The 22,334-nt window shown below is 41.7% G+C and overlaps 1 protein-coding gene and 1 long non-coding RNA gene across 4 annotated transcripts; both read left to right on the top strand.

Annotated features, from left to right (window-relative positions):
* The first annotated feature begins 1,838 nt into the window (after nt 1-1,838).
* On the top strand, nt 1,839-7,043 carry LOC118941118 (uncharacterized). 2 transcript variants are annotated; one of them, XR_005037406.2, is made up of 4 exons: nt 1,839-2,135; nt 6,038-6,073; nt 6,195-6,231; nt 6,575-7,043. It is a non-coding gene; the product is annotated as an uncharacterized LOC118941118 (long non-coding RNA). The 2 variants fall into 2 exon arrangements; XR_016487533.1 differs by lacking the exon at nt 6,038-6,073 and having other exon boundaries at nt 1,902-2,135.
* Nucleotides 7,044-12,732: 5,689 nt separating this feature from the next.
* LOC100170211 (troponin I) lies at nt 12,733-21,132 on the top strand. Of its 2 annotated transcripts, none has more exon segments than NM_001129990.1 (7): nt 12,733-12,775; nt 14,400-14,432; nt 15,307-15,343; nt 16,869-16,994; nt 20,295-20,384; nt 20,474-20,647; nt 20,814-20,971. In NM_001129990.1, coding segments are annotated over 6 exon segments (516 nt in total). In that variant the 5' UTR covers nt 12,733-12,775; nt 14,400-14,424; the 3' UTR covers nt 20,895-20,971.
* Nucleotides 21,133-22,334: the final 1,202 nt, after the last annotated feature.

Consider the following 22,334-nt stretch of genomic DNA (forward strand, 5'->3'; position numbering starts at 1 on the left):
TACAGTTCATAAGCATTTATAACATGAATGATCATATAGGCCTATACAGTTTTGTAAGCATTTGTAATGGCTTATTCATGAGAGTTATTTTAAAGGGGCAATCTTGGAATCCTAAATTAATTATATATACCCATTGACTCTTGAAGAATAATACTTATAAATGCCTCATGAGCTTAGTTCAAGTGTCGTGCCCCATCCGAACCCAAAATATAAGCTTGCTTTACTCCAATGTTTGTAAACAAAGTACATTTAAATACATGCTATAAAGCTTAATAAAGAGTTACAGAATTTAGGATTGTTAGTTTTTCTCACACAAAAATCAGCATGCATGTGTTGACCAGGGTAGTTGAGTATTCATGATGACAAACGTATGTTTTGTTGTGTCTTGTGAAACATTAGGTTGGTGCTGTATCTTGTGACATCTCCGATGCAGTGAGAGCGGGACAGTGGAGGACTAGCATGGATATGATGCCCTCTACTGCCCCACCATAGCTCACACAACTGCAGGTACGGAAGAAATAAGAAACCTGTTTGCTGGACGATGTAAAAACGAATCAATACATCGACCATCCGTGTAGGACACCTATCTTTACCTTTCACTTACAACAGCTTTGATGTGATTTATTGACAAGTGCCTTGGTTTTATTGTCAATTACAGTGAAGAATTCAGTCTGGCTACATGAACAATTGAGACATCTAATGGAAAAAGGATATTTGGGTAAGTGATGTAAGTACTGTTTAGATCATGGTGCTTTATGAGGTGAAAAGGAAATGGTTGTGTGATGGCATTGTTGAAGCCTACAGGATCATAACTCTGTGTAAGCAATTCGTGACAATATCTTCTATATATAAGCTGATAAACCATAGGGTGCATGATTCCCCTGTCTCTACGTCTTGGTGTCTGTCTTGGTCTCTGCCTCTACTTCTTGGTTGCTGCAAGGCCCATTTGCAAAATCGTCCCTGTTACTTTCAAGGTGACACTTTTCACTGGATATCAAATTTAACCGACTGTGTCTTTAACGGACAGATTCCCTTACAGTTTCACATTAAGCAAACGTTGCATTCCAAGTTTGAGTGTCACTAATACAGAGGAGCCCTTCTCCCCAAATTAGAGGACGCCTACAATATCCAATGAAGAGCCGCAGAAATATTTGCCACCACATATTCCAATACATGTGTCTAGCTAGTAGGGACCATTACATTTTGGCAGATGATTTTGCCAGACTTTATGCCTTTAGTTACATGACTGGGGAATATAGGACTAGGCCTACATGGTTAGCAAGCTAATTCTGGCACCAAATTACCCACAGTAAATAAACAGTATAGATGTGGTCAAAGTATGGATTAGACCCCCTACCTATCCTACCATCAGATCCTGAAGCACCGCCGCAATACTTAATAAGTTACAGTGAAGGGTGTCAGCGACTCTAAATAGTAAGATCTGGCCCCGTAACGTAAGCCTACTATGACCACATTATTTAGCATTAATTGATTCAAACTCAATCACAACAGAAAAGCTATAGAGGGATATATATATATATAGAGAGAGAGAGTGAGAGTGAGAGTGAGAGTGAGAGTGAGAGTGAGAGTGAGAGTGAGAGAGAGAGAGAGAGAGAGTGAGAGAGAGTGAGAGAGAGAGAGTGAGAGAGAGAGAGTGAGAGAGAGTGAGAGAGAGTGAGAGAGAGAGAGAGAGAGAGAGGGATGAAATTGTGACACGCAGTTGCATGTTTTTTTTATTGTTTACGTTACAGAGCAAGACGTGCAAATATTATTGATACTGTAGTTATCTGGTTGGTCGGTGTGGAGCCTATTTTAAGATGGGGACCAGACTGACCCTCATGACACGTGTCACCTCTCATGATGTAGAATAATGCAAGGGCCAACCTTCGCTTGCGGATGGCAGGATATGATGATATTACAGGGCATGACAGGGCAGTATATCAGGTTGACAGGGGGCCGGCAGCATAATTTTCTATTACCATAAAGACCGTAGGAAAAAATACCATGTAGAGGGAGGGATAAACAACTGGCATCCACTATTAGCATTTAATACTGTGTACTGCCTCGTTCATCTGCCAGTGGCTTGCCATCCTCTCACAGCTGCTCTTCATTTCTCATCATTGTTTCTCTCATAGGTGAGGATTATAGTGGGATCTGATAGTGCTCCAGCATCCATAATGTGCTCCTGTCTCTTGACTGTTTTGAACTGTGTCTAGTATTGCAGTTGTGTATTAACTGTTGGTTTCTGCATATTGTGAGGTATTAAGATCTCAGTTGAAGTGTGGTGCTTTATGGCTCAGTTCGTAGAGCACAGCGCTTGCAACGATAGGCTTGTGGGTTACATTCCCAGGGCCAGCCATGCAAAAAAATCTATGCATGCATGACAGCTAAGTTGCTTTTGGTTAAAAGCATCTGTTAAATGGCATTCAGCATAATTGTGGAGGTAAATATAGGTCTGTATCCACACCGTAGTTAGTTTTGTAGGTAAAATATGTTATTTGTAATGATTCATTATGTGCACATGATTGACAGATATTAAGGAATTTAAATGCTTAATTGCTTTTATTTCATTGCTGGACTGTTTTGCGTCACCAAATGTGAATCTAGCTATTCAGGAGGTATAGTTCGCTCATTAGTTTGAGCCATCTAGGTCACTAAGAATAGTTTACTTCGTAGGCAGATTGCATGCATGAAGATGCTCAAGGGAACCTTGTTACCTGGATGTTTTACTTCCACTATGTCTGTGTAATCTTATGCAAAAATGTATTTTCCTGAATAGATCCTCTTCTAGATGTCAGGAATGCATAGAAATGAAGTATAAACAATGATCAGAATATGAAACCTTGTTGTTTCATGAATTAATAAAACAAGTTGCATTTTGTTTCAGTAAGATTGCAGCATTCTTTACAAAAAGAACTGATATTTAACTTTTTTGAACTATTCGCTTATTTTTTTGTGTTGTCATTTCTCCAAACTCTATGTAAATTGTATTTTCGAAAAACAGTTAGGAGGAAACAACAACAATTTAGGGAAGTTGAAAGCAAAGCAAAAAAAAATATATAGACCATAAGTAAAAAGTTTAGAACACCTACTCATTCAAAGGTTTTTCTTTATTTTACTATTTTCTACATTGTACATGGAATCATGTAGTAACCAAAAAAAGTGCTAAACAAATCAAAATATATTTTATATTTGAGATTCTTCAAATAGTCACCCTTTGCGTTAATGACAGCTTTACACAATCTTGGCATTCTCTTAACCAGCTTCACCTGGAATGCTTTTCCAACAGTCTTGAAGGAGTTCCCACATATGCTGAGCACTTGTTGGCTGCTTTTCCTTCACTCTGCGGTCAAACTCATCCCAAACCATCTCAACTTGGTTGGTCGGGGGATTGTGGAGGCCAGGTCATCTTATATGGGGCGGCAGGTAGCCTAGTGGTTAGAGTGTTGGACTAGTAACCGAAAGGCTGCAAGATCGAATCCCCGAGCTGACGAGGTACAAATCTGTCGTTCTGCCCCTGAACAGGGCAGTTAACCCACTGTTTCTAGGTCATCATTGAAAATAAGAATTTGTTCTTAACTGAACGTCCTCTCACTGTCATCTGCATTTATTTTCAGCAAACATAACATGTGTAAATATTTGTATGAACATAACAAGATTTAACAACTGAGACATAAACTGAACAAGTTCCATAGACATGTGGCTATCAGAAATTGAATAATGTGTCCCTGAACAAAGGGGGGTCAAAATCAAAAGTAACAGTCTGTGGCCACCAGCTGCATTAAGTACTGCAGTGCATCTCCTCCTCATGGACTACACCAGATTTGCCAGTTCTTTCTGTGAGATGTTACTCTTCCACCAAGGCACCTGCAAGTTCCTGGACATTTCTGGGGGAAATGTCCCTAGCCCTCCCTCTCTGGTCCAACAGGTCCCAGACATGCTTAATTGGATTGAGATCCGGGCTCTTCGCTGGCCATGGCAGAACACTGACATCCCCCTCTTGCAAGAAATCACGCACAGAACGAGCAGTATGGCTGGTGGCATTGTCATGCTGGAGTGTCATGTCAGGATGAGCCTGCAGGAAGAGTACCACATGAGGGAAGAGGATGTCTTCCCTGTAACGCACAGCGTTGAGATTGCCTGCAATGACAACAAGCTCAGTCCGATGATGCTGTGACACACCACCCCAGACCATGATGGACCCTCCACCTCCAAATCGATTTGCGGACAGTCTGAGCACTGATGGAGTGATTGTGCATTTCTGGTGTATCTCAGGCAGTTGTTGTTGTCATCCTGTGCCTGTCCTGCAGGTGTGATGTTCGGATGTACCGATCCTGTGCAGGTGTTGTTACACGTGGTATGCCACTGCGAGGACGATCAGCTGTCCGTCCTGTCTCCCTGTAGCGCTGTCTTAGGCGTCTCACAGTACGGACATTACCATTTTTTCCCCTGACCATATCCGCAGTCCTCATGCCTCCTTTCAGCATGCCTAAGGTGCGTTCACGCAGATGAGCAGGGACCCTGGGTGATTTTCAGAGTCAGTAGAAAGGCCTCTTTAGTGTCCTAAGTTTTCATAACTGTGACCTTAATTGCCTACCGTCTGTAAGCTGTTAGTGTCCGTTCCACAGGGGCATGTTCATTAATTGTTTAATGTTCATTGAACAAGCATGGGAAACAGTGTTTAAACCCTTTACAATGAAGATCTGTGAAGTTATTTTGATTTATCATTGAAAGAGGGTCCTGAAAAAGGGAAGTTTCTTTTTTTGCTGAGTTTAGTACCCGCTAAACCCCAGTCTCAACGTCAACAGTGAAGAGGCGACTCCGGGATGCTGACCTTCTTGGCAGAGTTCCTCTGTCCAGTGGCTGTGTTCTTTTGCCCATTTTAATCTTTTCTTTTAATTTGCCTGTCTGAGATATGGCTTTTTCTTTGCAACTCTTTTTCTTTGCAACTCTGGTAAAAAAAAATGCTTTTCTTTAAAAACAAGGACATTTATAAGTTACCCCAGACTTTTGAACGGTACTGTATATATATGAAGTCTTAACCTTTGTGGCTCCCAGCCAAACTGATCAATCGGGGGAGAAGGGCCTTGGTCTGGGAGGTGACCAAGAACCTGATGGTCATTCTGACAGAGCTTCAGAGTTCTTCTGTGGAGATGGGAGAAGCTTTCAGAAGGACAACCCACCCTGCAGTACTCCAAGAATCAGGCCTTTATGGTAGAGTGACTAAACGGAAGCAACTCCTCCATAAAAAGCACATGACAGCCCGCTTGGAGTTTGCCAAAAGGTACCTAAGGGACTCTCAGTATATGACATACAAGATTCTCTGGTCTAATGATGCCTTAAATGCCAAGCGTTACGTCTGGAGGAGACCTGGCACTAAACCTACGGTGAAGCATGATGCTGGCATTTAGTGGCAGTGACTGTGAGACTAGTCAGGATCGAGGCAAAGATGAACGGAGCAAAGGACAGAGCGATCCTTGATGAAAGCCTGCTCTAGAGCACTCAGGACCTCAGACTGGGGCAAAGGTTCACCTTCCAACAGGACAATGACCTTAAGCACACAGCAAAGACTAAGCAGGTGTGGCTTCGGGTCAAGTCTCTGAATGTCCTTGAGTGGCCCAGCCAGAGCATGGACTTGAACCCGATCGAACATCTCGGGAGAGACCTGAAAATAGCTGTGCAGCAACGCTCCCCATCCAACCTGACAGAGATTGAGAGGATCTGCAGAGAAGAATGGGAGAAACTCCACAAATAGTCATAGATTATTCTCTCTGCTACCGCATGGCAAGCTAATCAAATGGCTACCCAGACTATTTGCACCCCCCTCCCACGCTGCTGCAACTCTATTATCAATGTATAGCCACTTTAATAACCCCATCTCCATGTACATAATTACCTCAAATACCTCGACACCGGTGCCCCCGCACATTGACACATTGACTGTTTCAGTATCCCCTGTACGGTATATGACCCTGCTATTGTTATTTACTGCCGCTCCTTAATTATTTGTTTTTCTTATCTCTTACTTTTTTTTTAGGTATTTTCATAAAACTGCTTTGTTGGTTAAGGGCTTGTAAGTAAGCATTTCACTGCAAGGTCTACTCCTGTTGTATTCGGTGCATGTGACAAATAAAATTGGATTTGATTGTCAGATCTCTATCATGTCACAATTTGTCTACATCTTCATCTCACAGGAAAAAGATGACATCGAGTCGCAGTGGTCATCTGATGGTAAATATACTGCTCTAATCCAATTTTCCCCTCCAATATGGAAAGCTGTTTTGTTCTTGCACTCTTTTTATTTGACTTTTATCTATACAAGTAAGTCAATTATTTACAAAAATATGAATGTCAAAAGGCGAGCACAGCAGCGATATAAGATACAAATATCTTTCCTTATCTAATCAAATAACCACAGAGTAACTATGTTTACAAATGGTAGCACAAGATGGTATCAATAGAAATACAAACTCTGCACTAAGCCACCTTGTTTCCATTGGTGAGTCACACATGTTTTTGCCTAGTCTTGGTCTGTGTTAGCTGCTCTAACACCCGTTCTCCCCCTGTTCTATAGAGCTTGATGCTTTTGATTGCCCATGACCTGCTGGAGGTAGAAGCAGTAAAGGAAAAGGCAGCGTATGTAGAAGATAACTGCTCTGCTCCCGGATATGCCTCGGGGTCTTCCTGAGCTGCAGGTATCATACCACTCTGACCAATTTATTCTCATTTGATCTGCTTTGAATAACTGACTTGTGAAATCACCCATACAGTCATACAAAATCCTAACTTAATTATCTTCTGTGCTACATATTGATTTTGCAGTATGTGTTAAAGCTTATTTTGGATGGATTTGATTTGCATGGAAACTAAATGAATTGAATGAAATTAATCGATCTTAAACTTCCTCCTTGAAATCTGTGCAAAAAGCTGAATCCGACCATTGAGAGACACACTGTGTAGACACTGGTGCCACATTGCTTAAAAAGTTTGCCCAGACCATCAACGAGTTTGAGGACCATATATACACTGCTCAAAAAAATAAAGGGAACACTTAAACAACACAATGTAACTCCAAGTCAATCACACTTCTGTGAAATCAAATCAAACTGTCCACTTAGGAAGCAACATTGATTGACAATAAATTTCACATGCTGTTGTGCAAATAGAATAGACAACAGGTGGAAATTATAGGCATTTAGCAAGACACCCCCAATAAAGGAGTGGTTCTGCAGGTGGGGACCACAGACCACTTCTCAGTTCCTATGCTTCCTGGCTGATGTTTTGGTCACTTTTGAATGCTGGCGGTGCTTTCACTCTAGTGGCAGCATGAGACGGAGTCTACAACCCACACAAGTGGTTCAGGTAGTGCAGCTCATCCAGGATGGCACATCAATGCGAGATGTGGCAAGAAGGTTTGCTGTGTCTGTCAGCGTAGTGTTCAGAGCATGGAGGCGCTACCAGGAGACAGGCCAGTACATCAGGAGATGTGGAGGAGGCCGTAGGAGGGCAACAACCCAGCAGCAGGACCGCTACCTCCGCCTTTGTGCAAGGAGGAGCAGGAGGAGCACTGCCAGAGCCCTGCAAAATGACCTCCAGCAGGCCACAAATGTGCATGTGTCTGCTCAAACGGTCAGAAACAGACTGGTATGAGGGCCCGACGGCCCGACGGTGGTATGAGGGCCCGACGTCCACAGGTGGGGGTTGTGCCTACAGCCCAACACCGTGCAGGACGTTTGGCATTTGCCAGGGAACACCAAGATTGGCAAATTCGCCACTGGCACCCTGTGCTCTTCACAGAAGAAAGCAGGTTCACACTGAGCACATGTGACAGACGTGACAGTCTGGAGACGCCGTGGAGAACGTTCTGCTGCCTGCAACATCCTCCAGCATGACCGGTTTGGCGGTGGTTCAGTCATGGTGTGGGGTGGCATTTCTTTGGGGGGCCGCACAGCCCTCCATGTGCTTGCCAGAGGTAGCCTGACTGCCATTAGGTAGCCTGACTGCCATTAGACCCCTTGTGAGACCATATGCTGGTGTGGTTGGCCCTGGGTTCCTCCTAATGCAAGACAATGCTAGACCTCATGTGGCTGGAGTGTGTCAGCAGTTCCTGCAAGAGGAAGGCATTGATGATATGGACTGGCCCGCCCGTTCCCCAGACCTGAATCCAATTGAGCACATCTGGGACATCATGTCTCGCTCCATCCACCAACGCCACGTTGCACCACAGACTGTCCAGGAGTTGGCGGATGCTATAGTCCAGGTCTGGGAGGAGATCCCTCAGGAGACCATCCGCCACCTCATCAGGAGCATGCCCAGGCGTTGTAGGGAGGTCATACAGGCACGTGAAGGCCACACACACTACTGAGCCTCATTTTGACTTGTTTTAAGGACATTACATCAAAGTTGGATCAGCCTGTAGTGTGGTTTTCCACTTTAATTTTGAGTGTGACTCCAAATCCAGACCTCCATGGGTTGATACATTTGATTTCCATTGATAATTTGTGTGTGATTTTGTTGTCAGCACATTCAACTATGTAAAGAAAAAAGTATTTAATAAGAATATTTTATTCATTTATTTAACAAGGCAAGTCAACACGTTTTATTTACAACGATGGCCTACCATGAGGCAAAAAGGCCTCTTGCATGGACGGGCTCGGATTCAAAATAAAAATGTAGGACAAAACATACATCATGACAAGAAAGACACCACAACACCACATAAACGGAGACCTAATACTACAACACAGCATGGTAGCAACACAACATGACAACAACACGGTAGCAACACAACATGACAACAACACGGTAGCAACACAACATGACAGCAGTGCAACATGGTAGCAGCACAAACATGGTACAAACATTATTGGGCAGACAACAGCACAAAAGGCGAAAAGGTAGCGACAACAATACATTATGCGAAGCAGCCACACGTGTCAGTAAGACTGTCCAGTTTGAGTGGGTTTTTTTGCAGCTCACTCCAGTCGCTTGCTGCAGCGAACTGAAAAAAGGAGTGACCCAGGGAGGTGTGTGCTTTGGAGACATTTAACAGAATGTGACTGGCAGAAAGGGTGTTGTATGTGCTGCATTAGGTATGTCAGATAGGGGGTAGTGAGACCTAATAGGGTTTTATAAATAAGTTTCAACCAGTGTGTCTTGCATTGGTTATACAGAGATGACCAGTTTACAGAGTAGTATACTGTAGAGTGCTGTGATGTGTCGTATAAGGAGCATTGGTGGCAAATCTGATGGCGAATGGTAAAGAACATCTAGCTGCTCGAAAGCACCCTTTCCTGCCGATCTATAAATTGCATCTCCGTAATCTAGCATGGGTAGGATGGTCATCTGAATCAGGGTTCACTTGGCAGCTGGGTTGAAAGAGGAGTGATTACAATAGAGGAAAACAAGTCTAGATTGAACCTTAGCCGGCAGATTGGATATTTGTTGAGAGCAGGACAGTGTACTGTCTTGCCACACTCCCACGTACTTGTATGAGGTGACTACCTCAAGATTTAAACCCTCAGAGTGAATAATCACAATGGTGGGTAGAGGGTAATTCTTCTTACTGAACCACATGACCTTTGTTTTGTGGGTGTTCAAAATAATGTTAAGGACAGAGAAAAACAACTGAACACTACGAATGCTTTGTTGTAGAACCTTTAACACAAAATCTGGGAATGGACCAGCTGAGTATAAGACTGTATCATCTGCATATAAATGGAAAGGAGAGCTTCCTAACACTCAGATGTTTTCTTGGGGTCAAGATTAAGGAAAGCCTTTAGCACCTCGGACTCAGTGACCGACTGCAGGGAGAAACTGTGTACCAGGGCAGGGGAAAAAGAGGGAGGAGCATTGGGGCTAGTTGCATTAAAAGGGCTGAGAAATTAGAAAATGTTGGACGGGCAAGGAGGCATGGCTGAGTCAAATAGGAATCCTGTCTTAATGAAGTGGTGATTAAAGAGCTCAGGCATGCACTCCTTGTCAGTAACAACCACATCATCAACATTAAGGGACACGGGCAGCTGTGAGGAGGAGGGTGTGTTTTCCAGGTCTTTCACCGTTTTCCAGAACTTCTTGGGATTAGACCCACAGGGAGAGAACTGCTCCTTAAAGTAACTAACTTTGGCCTTTCGGATCGCCTGAGTGCAGTTATTTATCATTTTTCTGAACGACAGCCAGTCAGCCTGACTATTTGTGTGCCGAGCCTTTTGTCAAAGGGTGTTCTTGAGGTGGAGGAACTCTGCCAGATCACGGTCGCACCAGGGGCTGAACCATTTTTTAATTCTAATTTTCTTTATAGGGAGTGTCCTAGCTTCTGGGCCTGAGTAACAGGCACTTTACTTTGGGCACGTCATTCATCCGAACTTCCGAACTTCTGAACACTGCCCCCTAGCCCTGTGAGGATTATTTGTGAGGATAACATCAAGAAGAGTAGACTTTTCTGTTTGGAGTCATACAATGGGATTGGTAATACTCTGAGAAAGATTTAGGGAGTCCTATTGCTTTAGGACTTGTTCAGTTGATTTAACCATGTCCCAGTTTAGGTCACCTAGCAGGACAAACTCAGACTTAGTGTTAGAGGAGAAGAGAGAGCTTAGGGCAGGTAGGGTATAGGCCGGTGCTGATGATGGAAGATAACATCCAGCAACAGTCAACAAAGAGCTATTTGAATGCTTAATGATTCATGCTTAAAACCAGCAAATCAAATTGCTTGGGTGACAGACTTGGTGACAGAGCACTCAAGGTGTTCCTTGGTAAAGATGGCCACTTCACCAGCTTTGGAAGATCTGTCGAACAAGGTTATAATCAAAAAGGTTAATATCAGGGCTCAAAACTTTCTTAACCCCGTCTCAGTAATGACCAACACATCTGGATTGTAGCTGTGAACCCACATTTTCAATTGATACATTTTAAGACAGATATAACACAGAGGCAAAAGTGAATAAGGCAGACAAAGAGGTACAGTAGATTGTATTCCATAATGTCCTCACTCTGGAAACAAATACCGCCGGTCTTGACAATATCTAAGATTTGACTGAGTTACAGTTTGTATAAAGAAATCAGTCAATTGAAATAAATTAGTGGGACAACTGACGAAAATATATGTTTTGCGAGTCAGAAGGTAAAGGGTTCTTCTACATAGAATAGTGTAGGAAATCCCAAGACATAGTGTCTACAATACTGCAATAAGCTCGAATAGTTGCTATCACAAACTCCAAACCCAGCACAAGTGTCACTGACTAGTTAAATATGAATTTCCCACTGAGCAAACCATTTATGTACTTAAGCATTTATATAAAATAATTTTATCCGTTTTCTTCTTTGCCTGAACTTGTCAAATTGTTTTGTGTTCTAATTGTAGCCCTGGTTTTCCTGAAAATAAAATGGTCAAACTCTTCATATTGAGGCTAAACATAAGGGCTAGACATGCATATAAAAGGCAACTAAATGAAATGGCCATTTTTGCTGGCGTCTCAGGGTTGATAGGGTTGCACCGACGTCACTCGGTTGTGTCACGCCATCGTTAAGAATGTTTTCAAGACACTCTCAGCCATAGTGACTCCAGAAAAGGAGTGACTCACAGTCATTCATAATAGGGGCCATTGATTGTTTTAAAGCATAGTCGCCTGGAAATACGACGACATTGCTAAAAAGCAGGCAAACATTAGTAGGAAACAACTTTGTCATCGTTATGATATCATCAAATTTACTTTAGTAATAAAGTAATTATCTATCAATTAAACTGCTATTAACAGCAGATTACATGCACCTAAGTGTTAAAACAAACTTGCTTGCAACCGAAAACCCACAATAAAAAAACAGCAGTTGATCTCATGTGTCAAGCGAATTTGATACCAGACAGCTGCATCGAGGTTCTTTAACCCAATCACGATTGGCATGATTTAGTTAAACATTTTAGATGTTAATTCATATTTAAAAATATTATTGATATTTTATTAAACATTTAATCATTTAATTAATGAACTAATTAATTCATTAATTAATGAATTAATAAATCAAACAAAATCCACAAGATGTCATTGAGCACCTGTTCTCCTTGCCTCTCCTCTCCTCCCTCCCTCCCTCCCTTCTCCTCTCTCTCTCTCTCTCTCTCTCTCTCTCTCAATCTCTCGCTCTTTCTCCCCACCTCCGATCCCATCTCACCTTTGAGCAACAGAGGGCTGTTTGCTTGCCCACTTTTTTCTTAGGAATTTGTCATAATTTGTAGATATTTAATTTGCAAGCATTGCAGTGAATATTAATAGTGCACTGCAATGAGTGCACTGCAATGAGGAACTCTAGCCCTGCAAAACAGTGGCAGGTGTCCACTTTGTTATCGTTTGAACTGCAGATTGCCCCTTCAACAATTGCTTTCTGATTTTATCATCATTCAACCAAAATAGTTCCAAGAATATATCAATGTTGTCCCTTGATTAACCATTTTTACCTATCCGTGTTGTCAGTGCTTAACTGGGATGGCTTTGTCTATCCCTTCCAACACTGTAGGAACGGAAGCCAAGTGGCAGCTCAGGTTTTGGGAGACATTTTGAATGAAGGGAAATTTATGATATGAGTTGGAGGAAAGGGTTGGTGGTATTTCAGGAGCTCGCAGTTCCATTGGCCTAAGTAGTGTCCACCACCATAAGAAGGTACTGGATTTCTGCTGATTCATCACTAGTCTACATATAAACCCTGTTTCATTTGTTCTTGGCCTGTGACTTGCCAGTGTCTCCCCTTCTTCACCAGAGTGTGTCCTGTCCTCCTCTTCTCATAGGTGAGAACATCTCTTTTCCTCCTCTCTGATCTTTATTACACGGAAAATGAAGTCTGGATGTGTCTTATTGATAAATAACGAAACACAAAGTCACACAGTGGGTCGTAGGTTTACCTGTTAATTAAGACTGTGTAGACTGTGATGATAAGGTGATTTCATGGCTACATTTACAGATAGCATCTGGAAATGATCACACTAAGTGTCGTCTGTCACAAGATCACTACGTTTTACCTGTCAGTACAGGTGAATACATTGAGGTAAATATATCATAATTTCCTCCTGACAGCCAGTGGATAATATGAGAGACAAATTAGCCTGTCTAGACAGAATGATGTGGCCCATGGGGGGGAAGGCTCCTGTTAACAGGCTTTACTCTTGCGTGGAAGGCGGTTGAAGACGTTGACTTAGCTGTACACATACCAGAGAGTTGAGTTTCTGTTTGCTTTTGGTGGTATTTAACACTTCTCTCTTTGAGTGATTTATGTTGCTCCAATATTCAATGTGAATAACTGTTATGAGTAACAACATGGGATTTGTGATGGAGATCTATAACTTAGATTATAACTAGTGTGCGATAACTAGGTTACAGCATACAGTGTTTACTGAACGGGGCTTTGGGGCCCATTGGTTCGTGGCCAGTTCCTCTTGGGTGACAGCTAAGAACTGGGTGTGGGCTAAAAACATTTGGTAGGTCACAACGCCAAGGGTCGTGGGGTTGATTGCCGTTGGGGCACCTATACCAAAAGTGTATGCATTCATGACTGTAAGTTGTTTTGGATAAAAGCACCTGCTAAATGGAATATATTATTATTATATTAAAGTATAATTCTCTTTAAGTATGGAAGCTCTACAGTTATGACATGTCTATCTTGCGTTAGAAGGTAACAGCTAAAAGCAACTTTTGCTCGCCGTGTATGATCCTATTTGACAGATTGGAAAAGGATGTGTTTGCAAATAGTTTTTATTCACTATTTCTCTGTTTGCCGGAGTATAATAGTACCATGTATTTCATCAATTGATATGACTGCATGTGAGCCTATATGAACTGAATGTGTCATTGATTAAAAACGAGGGAAAACAGAGAAGTTCTTAATAAATGAAGACAAACAAAAGTAGATCCTATTCTTAACATCGATATTCATTGCTGAAGTGTGGTTAAATAACAGTGTCTTACCACATTTGAGGCCTTCTGATGACCACACTGTATTTGATTGAAAGGACTTTTCAAAGAGATACCGATAGGGTTCGCTGAGGACGCAAGTTGCATTGATATGAGTGATACCCAAGATGTTCTCAGGGTAGAGCAGGACCATGACGCCTGCTGAGGTTTTGTCTATTAATGACATCAATAAAATGACAGCCCATGAATGTCATGGGTGACTCCAGTCTCCAGCTGTCCAAATGTAGCCTGATCATAATTGCTCCAAAAGGTCTTATCGGTAAAAAGGATCAGGTTTCCCCTCCCTTCCTTGAAGAGTCCAGATTGTTCCATTAGAAGCCAGTGTTCATTAATCAATCTTGAGCTGGATAAAATAGCCTTTGCTAACTTTAGGCAGATAGCACCCTGCAGTGCACACTATTGCTAAAAACATTTCTCTTGCCTGTTGTGTCTTTTTTGTTACAGGGTCTGAAGCACACATTCCGCCATCATGTCTGAGTAAGTAGCCATGACCTTGTTGTTTGCTACCGTTTGGTGTTAGAAAGTAATGGAGTTGTTATACAAAAACAAACAGGCAGACAGGCAGACAGAAAACAAACAGCAAACCCTAACCCTCAAATTTACAAATTGCTAGTATGTCTAAACCATACCCTAATATGGGGAAATATACACATGTATAATACGTGAAACTTAATATTTACTTAGGGCTAAATGTTTTAATTGCATAGCAATTCGTAATTCCTGTCACATCCTGACCTTAGTTCCTTTTTTATGTCTCTGTTTTAGTTTGGTCAGGGCGTGAGTTGGGGTGGGCATTCTATGTTTTGCATTCTATGTATTGTTCTATGTTTTTGTATTTCTGTGTTTGGTCTGGTATGGTTCCCAATCAGAGGCAGCTGTTTATCGTTGTCTCTGATTGAGAACCATACTTAGGCAGCCTGTTTTCCCACTGTGATTTGTGGGTAGTCATTTTCTGTTGAGTGTTTTTGTTGCACCTTACAGAACTGTTCGTTTGTTGGTTTGTTGTTTTTGTACAGTATTCATCTTTATTAAAATTATAATGAATATGTACCACGCTGCACTTTGGTCCTCTTCTCCTTCTCCCGACGACAATCGTCACAATTCCACTAATGATACCACATTGCTCCTAAACTCCCTAGAAACTATTGGGTTTGCCTCTTTCTTTTTTCAACAACAATGTGAGAAAAGTAAAAGTAAATTATACATTTATGACCTTTCTATTCTATGCAGCATGCCATAGAATATCATTGATACAACCCTTGGTCAGCGTATTGACCAGTTATGTCCCCTCAGCATATTAACTAGTCATGTATATAACAATACTATATGTCAAACTCCCCTTTCTTCACAGGAAAAGAATGACCTCGAGCCGTAAGCATCATCTGAAGGTAAACCAACACATTTCATTGCGACAACTTTCTACTGTGCCTTCAAAGAATTCACACCACTTGACTTTTTCCACATTATGTGGTCTACTTTACTGTTCTACTGCTGGTCTACTTTACTGTTCTACTGCTGGTCTACTTTACTGTTCTACTGCTGGTCTACTTTACTGTTCTACTGCTGGTCTACTTTACTGTTCTACTGCTGGTCTACTTTACTGTTCTACTGCTGGTCTACTTTACTGTTCTACTGCTGGTCTACTTTACTGTTCTACTGCTGGTCTACTTTACTGTTCTACTGCTGGTCTACTTTACTGTTCTACTGCTGTGTTAGTCTGAATTTAAAATGGATTAAATTAATAGTTTTTGTCACTGGCCTACACACAATACCCCATAATGTCAGAGAGGAATTATGTTTTTTGACATTTTTGCAAATTAATTAAACATGAAAAGCTGAAAAGTTTTGAGTCATTAAGTATTCAACCCCTTTGTTATGAAAAGCTTATATAAGCTCACGAGTAAAGATTTGCTTAACAAGTCGCCAGTAAGTTGCATGGACTTTGTGTGCAATAATAGTGTTCAACGTTATTTTTGAATGACTACCTCATCGCTGTACCCCAGACATACAATTACCTGTAAGGCCCCTCAGTCGACAAGTGAATTTCAAACACAGATTCAACCACAAAGATCAGAGAGGTTTTCATCGTTAAATACTGGGGTGTTTTTCATGATAAAAAAAAAAAAAACGGAATGGAGCTAAGCACAGGCAAATTTCTAGAGGAGTAACTGGTTGAGTCTGCTTTCCACTAGACACTGGGAGATGAATTCCCCTTTCAGCAGAACAATAACCTAAAACACAAAGCCAAATCTAAACTGGTGTTGGTTACGAAGAAGACAGTGAATGTTCCTGTGGCCAGTTGTGACTTAAATCTACTTGAAAATCTATGGCAAGACTTGAAAATGGTTGTCTGGCAATGATCAACAACCAATGTGACAGAGCTTGAAGAATTTTGAAAATAATAATATGTAAATGTTGCACAATCCAGATGTGGAAAGCTCTTAGAGATATACCCAGAAAGACTGACAGCTGTAATAGCTGCCAAATGTGCTTCTGCAAAGTACTGACTCAGGGGTGTGAATACTTATGTAAATGAGCAATTTCTGTATTTAATATTCAATCCATTTGAAAACATTTCTAAAAACATGTTTTTAATTTGTCATTGTGGGGTATTGGGGACATGTTGAATTCAGGCTGTAACACAAAAGAACTTGGAACAAGTCAAGGGGTATAAATACTTTCTGAAGGCACTGTAAGTATTCTTATGGTGTGCTCGGCGAGTTTGGTGCCAAAATTGCATTTTGTCGATGGGTTTGCTTAAAAGCAGTATTTGGCTCTAGGTATGACAATGTACAGTTGTATCTCTTTGTCCTCCACAATCTTAAACATCCAAAACAAGCTAGTGTGTCATAAATGTACACCAAACCAAGTACTAGACTGGGTTTGGCCTCACTATATGTCTTTGTCATCCAGAGCTTGATGCTCCAGATTGCAGCCACTTTGATTGAAGAGGAGAAAAAGCAGATTAAGGAGGAGAAAGCCAATTTCATGGCTAAGATCTCCGCCCTGGATTTGTCTGGAGATCAAGCGGCGCTGATGGTATGATACTAGTCATTCATTCCTTTACAAGTTCCACAAAGCTACTATAATCTATTCAATATATCACAATGTACACTGAGTGTAAAAAAACATTAGGAACACCTGCTCTTTCCATGACTGAACAGGTGAGTCCAGGTGAAAGCGATGATCCCTTATTGATGTCACTTGTTAAATCCACTTTAGTCAGTGTAGATGACAGGAAGGAGACATGTTAAAGAAAGATGTTTTTAAGCCTTGAGACAATTGAGACATGGGTTGTGTATGTGTGCCTTTTCAGAGGGTGAATGGGCAAAACAAAATATTTAAGTGCCTTTGAACGGGGTACGGTAGTAGGTGCCAGGCGCACTGTTTTGAGTGTTTTAAGAACTGCAACACTGCTGGGTTTTTCATGGTCAAAAGTTTCCCCTGTGTATCAAGAAGGGTCCTCCAAACAAAGGACATCAACAACCTTACCGTGAAATGCTTATAAGCCCTTAACCAACAATGCAGTTCAAGAAATAGAGTTAATAAAATATTTACTAAATAAACTAAAGCAACAAAAAAAAGTAGAAAAAAGTAACACAATAAATGTACATATCAATAACAAGGCTTTATACAGGGGGGGTGGGGGTCAGTGTAAATAGTCTGGGTAGCCATTTGAGTAGTTGTTCAGCAGTCTTATGGCTTGGGGGTAGAAGCTGTTAAGGAGCCTTTTGGTTGAAGACTTGGCGCTCCATTAACGCTTGTTGTGCAATAGAAGAGAGAACAGTCTATGACTTGGGTGACTGAAGTCATTGACAATTTTTTAAGCCTTCCTCTGACACTGCCTAGTATATAGGTCCTGGATGGCAGGAAGCTTGGCCCCAGTGATGTACTGGGATGTACGCACTACCCTCTGTAGCGCCTTACAGTTAGATGCCAAGCAGTTACCATACCAGGTGGTGATGCAACTGGCCAGGATGCTCTTGATGGTGCAGCTGTAGAACTTTTTGAGGCCAAATCTTTTCAGTCTCCTGAGGGGGAAAAGGTGTTGTCATTTCCTCTTCACAACTTTCTTGGTGTCTTTGGCCCATGATAGTTTTCTGGTGATGTGGACACCAAGGAACTTGAAACTCTCGACCTGCTCCACTTCAGTCCTGTTGATGTTAGTGGGGGCCTTTTGGCCGTTCTTTTCCTATAGTCCACGATCAGCTCCTTTGTCTTGCTCACATTGAGACATAGGTTGTTGTCCTGGCACCACACTGCCAGATCTCTGACCTCCTCGACTACCACTGTGGTGTCATCACCAAACTTAAGGATGGTGTTGGAGTTGTACTTGGCCATGCAGTCGTGGGTGAACAGGGAGTACAGGAGGAGACTAAGCACGCACCCCTGAAGGGCCCCAGTGTTGAGGATCAGCTTGGCAGATGTGTTGTTGCCTACCCTTACCACCTGGGGGCAGTAAGTCCAGAATCCAGTCGCTGAGGGAGTTGTTTAGTCCCATGGTCCTTAGCTTAGTGAAGAGCTTTGTGGGCACAATGGTGTTGAATACGGTGCTGTAGTCAATGACCAGCATTCTCACGTACGTGTTTCTTTTGTCCAGGTGGGAAAGGGCAGCGTCCTGGTTGAGTACATGTCCTGGTAATCCATCTGGCCCCACAGGTTTGTGAATGTTGACCTGTTTAAAGGTCATGCTCACGTCGGCTACGGAGAGTGGAACAGCTGGTGCTATCATGCATGCCTCAGTGTTGCTTGCCTCGAAGCGAGCTTAAAGATTTTTAGGCTCGTCTGGTAGGCTCGCGTCACTTGGCAGTTCGCTGCTAGGTTTCCTTTTGTAGTCCGTAATAGTTTTCAAGGCCTGCCACATCCGACGAGTGTCAGAGCCGGTGTAGTAGGATTCCAGCTTAGTCCTGTATTGATGCTTTGCCTGTTTGACGGTTCGTCTGAGGGCATAGCGGGATTTCTTATAAGTGTCAGGATTAGTGTCCCACTCCTTGAAAGTGGCAGCTCTAGCCTGTTAGCTCGGTGTGGATGTTGCCTGTAATCCATGGCTTCTGGTTGGGAAATGTACGTACGGTCACTGTGGGGATGATGTCGTCGATGCACTTATTGATGAATCCTGTGACTGAGGTGGTATACTCCTCAATGCCATTGGACATATTCCAGTCTGTGCTAACAAAAAAGTATTGTAGCATCCGCATCATCTGACCACATCCGTATTGAGCGAGTCACTGGTTTTTGCTTGTAAGCCGGAATCAGGAGGATATATTTATGGTCAATTTGCCAAAATGAAGGGCGAGGGAAGCTTTGTATGCATCTCTGTGTGTGGAGTAAAGGTGGCCTAGAGTTTTTCCTCTGGTTGCACATGTGACATGCTGTTAGAAATAAGGTAAAACAGATTTAAGTTTGCCAGTATTAAAGTCCCCGGCCACTAGGTGTGCCGCTTCTGGATGAGCATTTTATTGTTTCCTTATGGCCTTATACAGCTCGTTGAGTGCAGTCTTAGCGCCGGCATCGGTTTGAGGTGGTAAATAGACAGCTAAAAATAATATAGATGAGAAATCTCTTGGTAGATAGTGTGTTCTACAGCTTATCATGAGGTATTCTACCTCAGGCAAGCAATACCTTGGGACTTCTTTAACATTAGACATCACCAGCAGTTTTTGACAAATAGACACACACCCCCGCCCCTCGTCTCACCAGACGTAACTGCACTGTCCTGCCGAAACACAGAGAAGTCAGCCAGCTCTATATTATCTGTGTCATCATTCAGCCAAGTCTCGGTGAAACATTAGCTATTACAGTTTTTAATGTCTTGTAGGTAGGATAGTCTTAATCTTAGATTGTCCCGTTTGTTTTCCAATGATTGCACGTTGGACAATAACACAGAGGGTAGTGGTGGTTTACCTACTTGTCTGCAAATTCTTACAAGGCATCCTGTCCTCCTCACCCTTTTGATGACAGGGATTTGGGAGATTTGGGGCTTGTTTTGACAAAGCAGTATATCCTCCGCTTCGGTCTCATTAAAGACAAAATCTTCATCCAGTTCGAGGTGACTAATCTCTGTTCTTCTGTCCAGAAGCTCTTTTTGGTCATAAGAGACGGTAGCAGCAAAATTATTTACAAAATGAGTAACAAACAATGAGAAAAAACAAACAAAATAGCACAGGAAGGTTCCTAATATTTTGTACACTCAGTGTAAGGCAAAGCCTTTATTAGCTCTCTCTATAGATAGTTGTTGCCTGCAGAAAGTTATTAATTCCACAGACTTTAGATGCTGGTGCCACACTGGTGCTCTGGAGCCTTTTACAAATCATCTGTAATGTGTTTGTGTGCCAACAGGAAATGCTCAAAAAGTTGTCCCAGACCATCGACAAGGTTGATGAGGAAAGATATGACGCAGAAGCAAAAGTGAAGAAGACAGAAAAAGAGGTATAGTACATTGCATTCCATATTGCCCTCATCCTGAAAACATATACCTCTGGAAATGTAATATTTCTCCTGACTTTCTCACTTCCCAGATTGAGGACTTGAAGATGAAAGTCATTGAGGTTCAGGGCATTAAGAAGCCAGCTCTGAAGAAAGTGCGTATGTCTGCTGATGCTATGCTTGCAGCTCTGCTGGGCACCAAGCACAAGGCTTCCATGGATTTCAGAGCCAACTTGAAAGAAGTGAAGAAGGAGGTCAAAGAGGAGGTGGGTATTTGTGTGGAATCTTACAGAGCAGAGAACCACAGCACTGTAGGAGTTGGCAACATTTGTCCTACGTTTTCAGAGCTTTGATGAAAAGATCAGTTACATGTGTTTCATATTTTATCCTCAAACACTGAAAAAGTCACATCATAAACTTTGTGTTATGCAGGAGGAAGTTGGTGACTGGCGTAAGAACGTTGATGAACAGGCTGGCATGGATGGCAGGAAGAAGAAGTTTGAGTCCACATAAATGATTGAATTAGTTTTGGTGTTCAAAACCACGGAGGCTACTGAGTGATTCATTTATCTTTGTCATTATTTTGTGGTACTGTTAGAGAGTTAGAGTATAGCATCTGATAAGCACTTATACTAACTGTAAACTGTCATTGAATTGTAACATATTTTCCAAATGTAAAGGCTAATCGGAAATATATTCAACTGCCAAACTGCAGTAATTAAATAAATGTCAGCAACATGGTGAAATGATATACATTGCGTGGTCCTGTATTGTGTTCAATTTTGTTACCCCTTTCAGATTTGGTCCCTCATCCCTTTTGGATGTAAGATGTTCTGAAGTGTGGTTGCAAAAAAGTTGACTTGCTTCCCTTCTAATTTCGGGAATCTTCCAATCAGGATTTCTGGAACACCTAGAGATTTTGGGAAAGTTACCAGCATTTTGCAACCCTATTCTGGAGAAGCCTAGATCAGCTTGGGTCAAGGATATCCAAATACTATATAAACAAATCTGAATTATAAACCACAAGATGTCAGTATGGTAGAACATTCTTTCTCTTTCTTATTATGACCCTTCCTCTTTTCTTTCATTCCCTCGACCCCACTCTCTCCTCTTTCTCGGACTGATTCCTCTTTGACCAACAAACAAGCATGTCATCTTTGACAAACATTCATCAAACATCCTCCCCATAACCTTTCAAATTGAAGGTATGGCAATGGCTAAAGGGAGGAAAGTTAATGAACAAACAAAGACAAACAAAGGCAAAATGCGATTATAACCAAGTGTAATGTGTAACCAAGCAGAATAATAAGTAGAGTAGCAATTCAGTAATGTGTTATTCATTATTTTGTTTATCTACATTTGTTACATGTGGGCCTGCTTAAGCACTCAACTTATTAGATTGTGTTTTGTCTTTAAGACAACAAATTAATTCCGGATGTCAATACAATTTCTGAGTACTTCATTGTACAACTTTTGAAAATCTATTAAGATTGTAAAGTAGTTTTCTGGAATTGATTACATTACATTACTATGATTCACTTGTTTAATTAGATTCCAACTTCAATTCATAGAGATTTTAGAAATAACATTTTTATACAGTATTGATTACACATTTAGGCATCCAAAAGGAACTGAAAGTCATTTTTTTCCAATACTTACATTTGTTATCCATGTTGCCTGTGAATATCATAGACATAGAATAACTTCACTCATATCTATAATTACTTTCCCAATCGCTCCCATACTGTACTGTAATTCTATACTCACTAGCCAGAGCAACATACATGTATTTTCTTGGAAGGCATCTTGAAGGAAATAATATGAGGTGAACAGGGTTGGGCAGAGTGTATTTCAGGAGCTCGATGTTCCATTGGTCTGACACGGAAACCACTTCCATAAAGAGGACCCAGTGCTTCTGCTGATGTATCATCCGACACCATAAATACCGTGTTT

The sequence above is a fragment of the Oncorhynchus mykiss genome, chromosome 2 (genome assembly GCF_057628025.1).
Source record: "Oncorhynchus mykiss isolate SJ-2025 chromosome 2, ASM5762802v1, whole genome shotgun sequence".
Taxonomy (NCBI): Eukaryota; Metazoa; Chordata; class Actinopteri; order Salmoniformes; family Salmonidae; genus Oncorhynchus; species Oncorhynchus mykiss.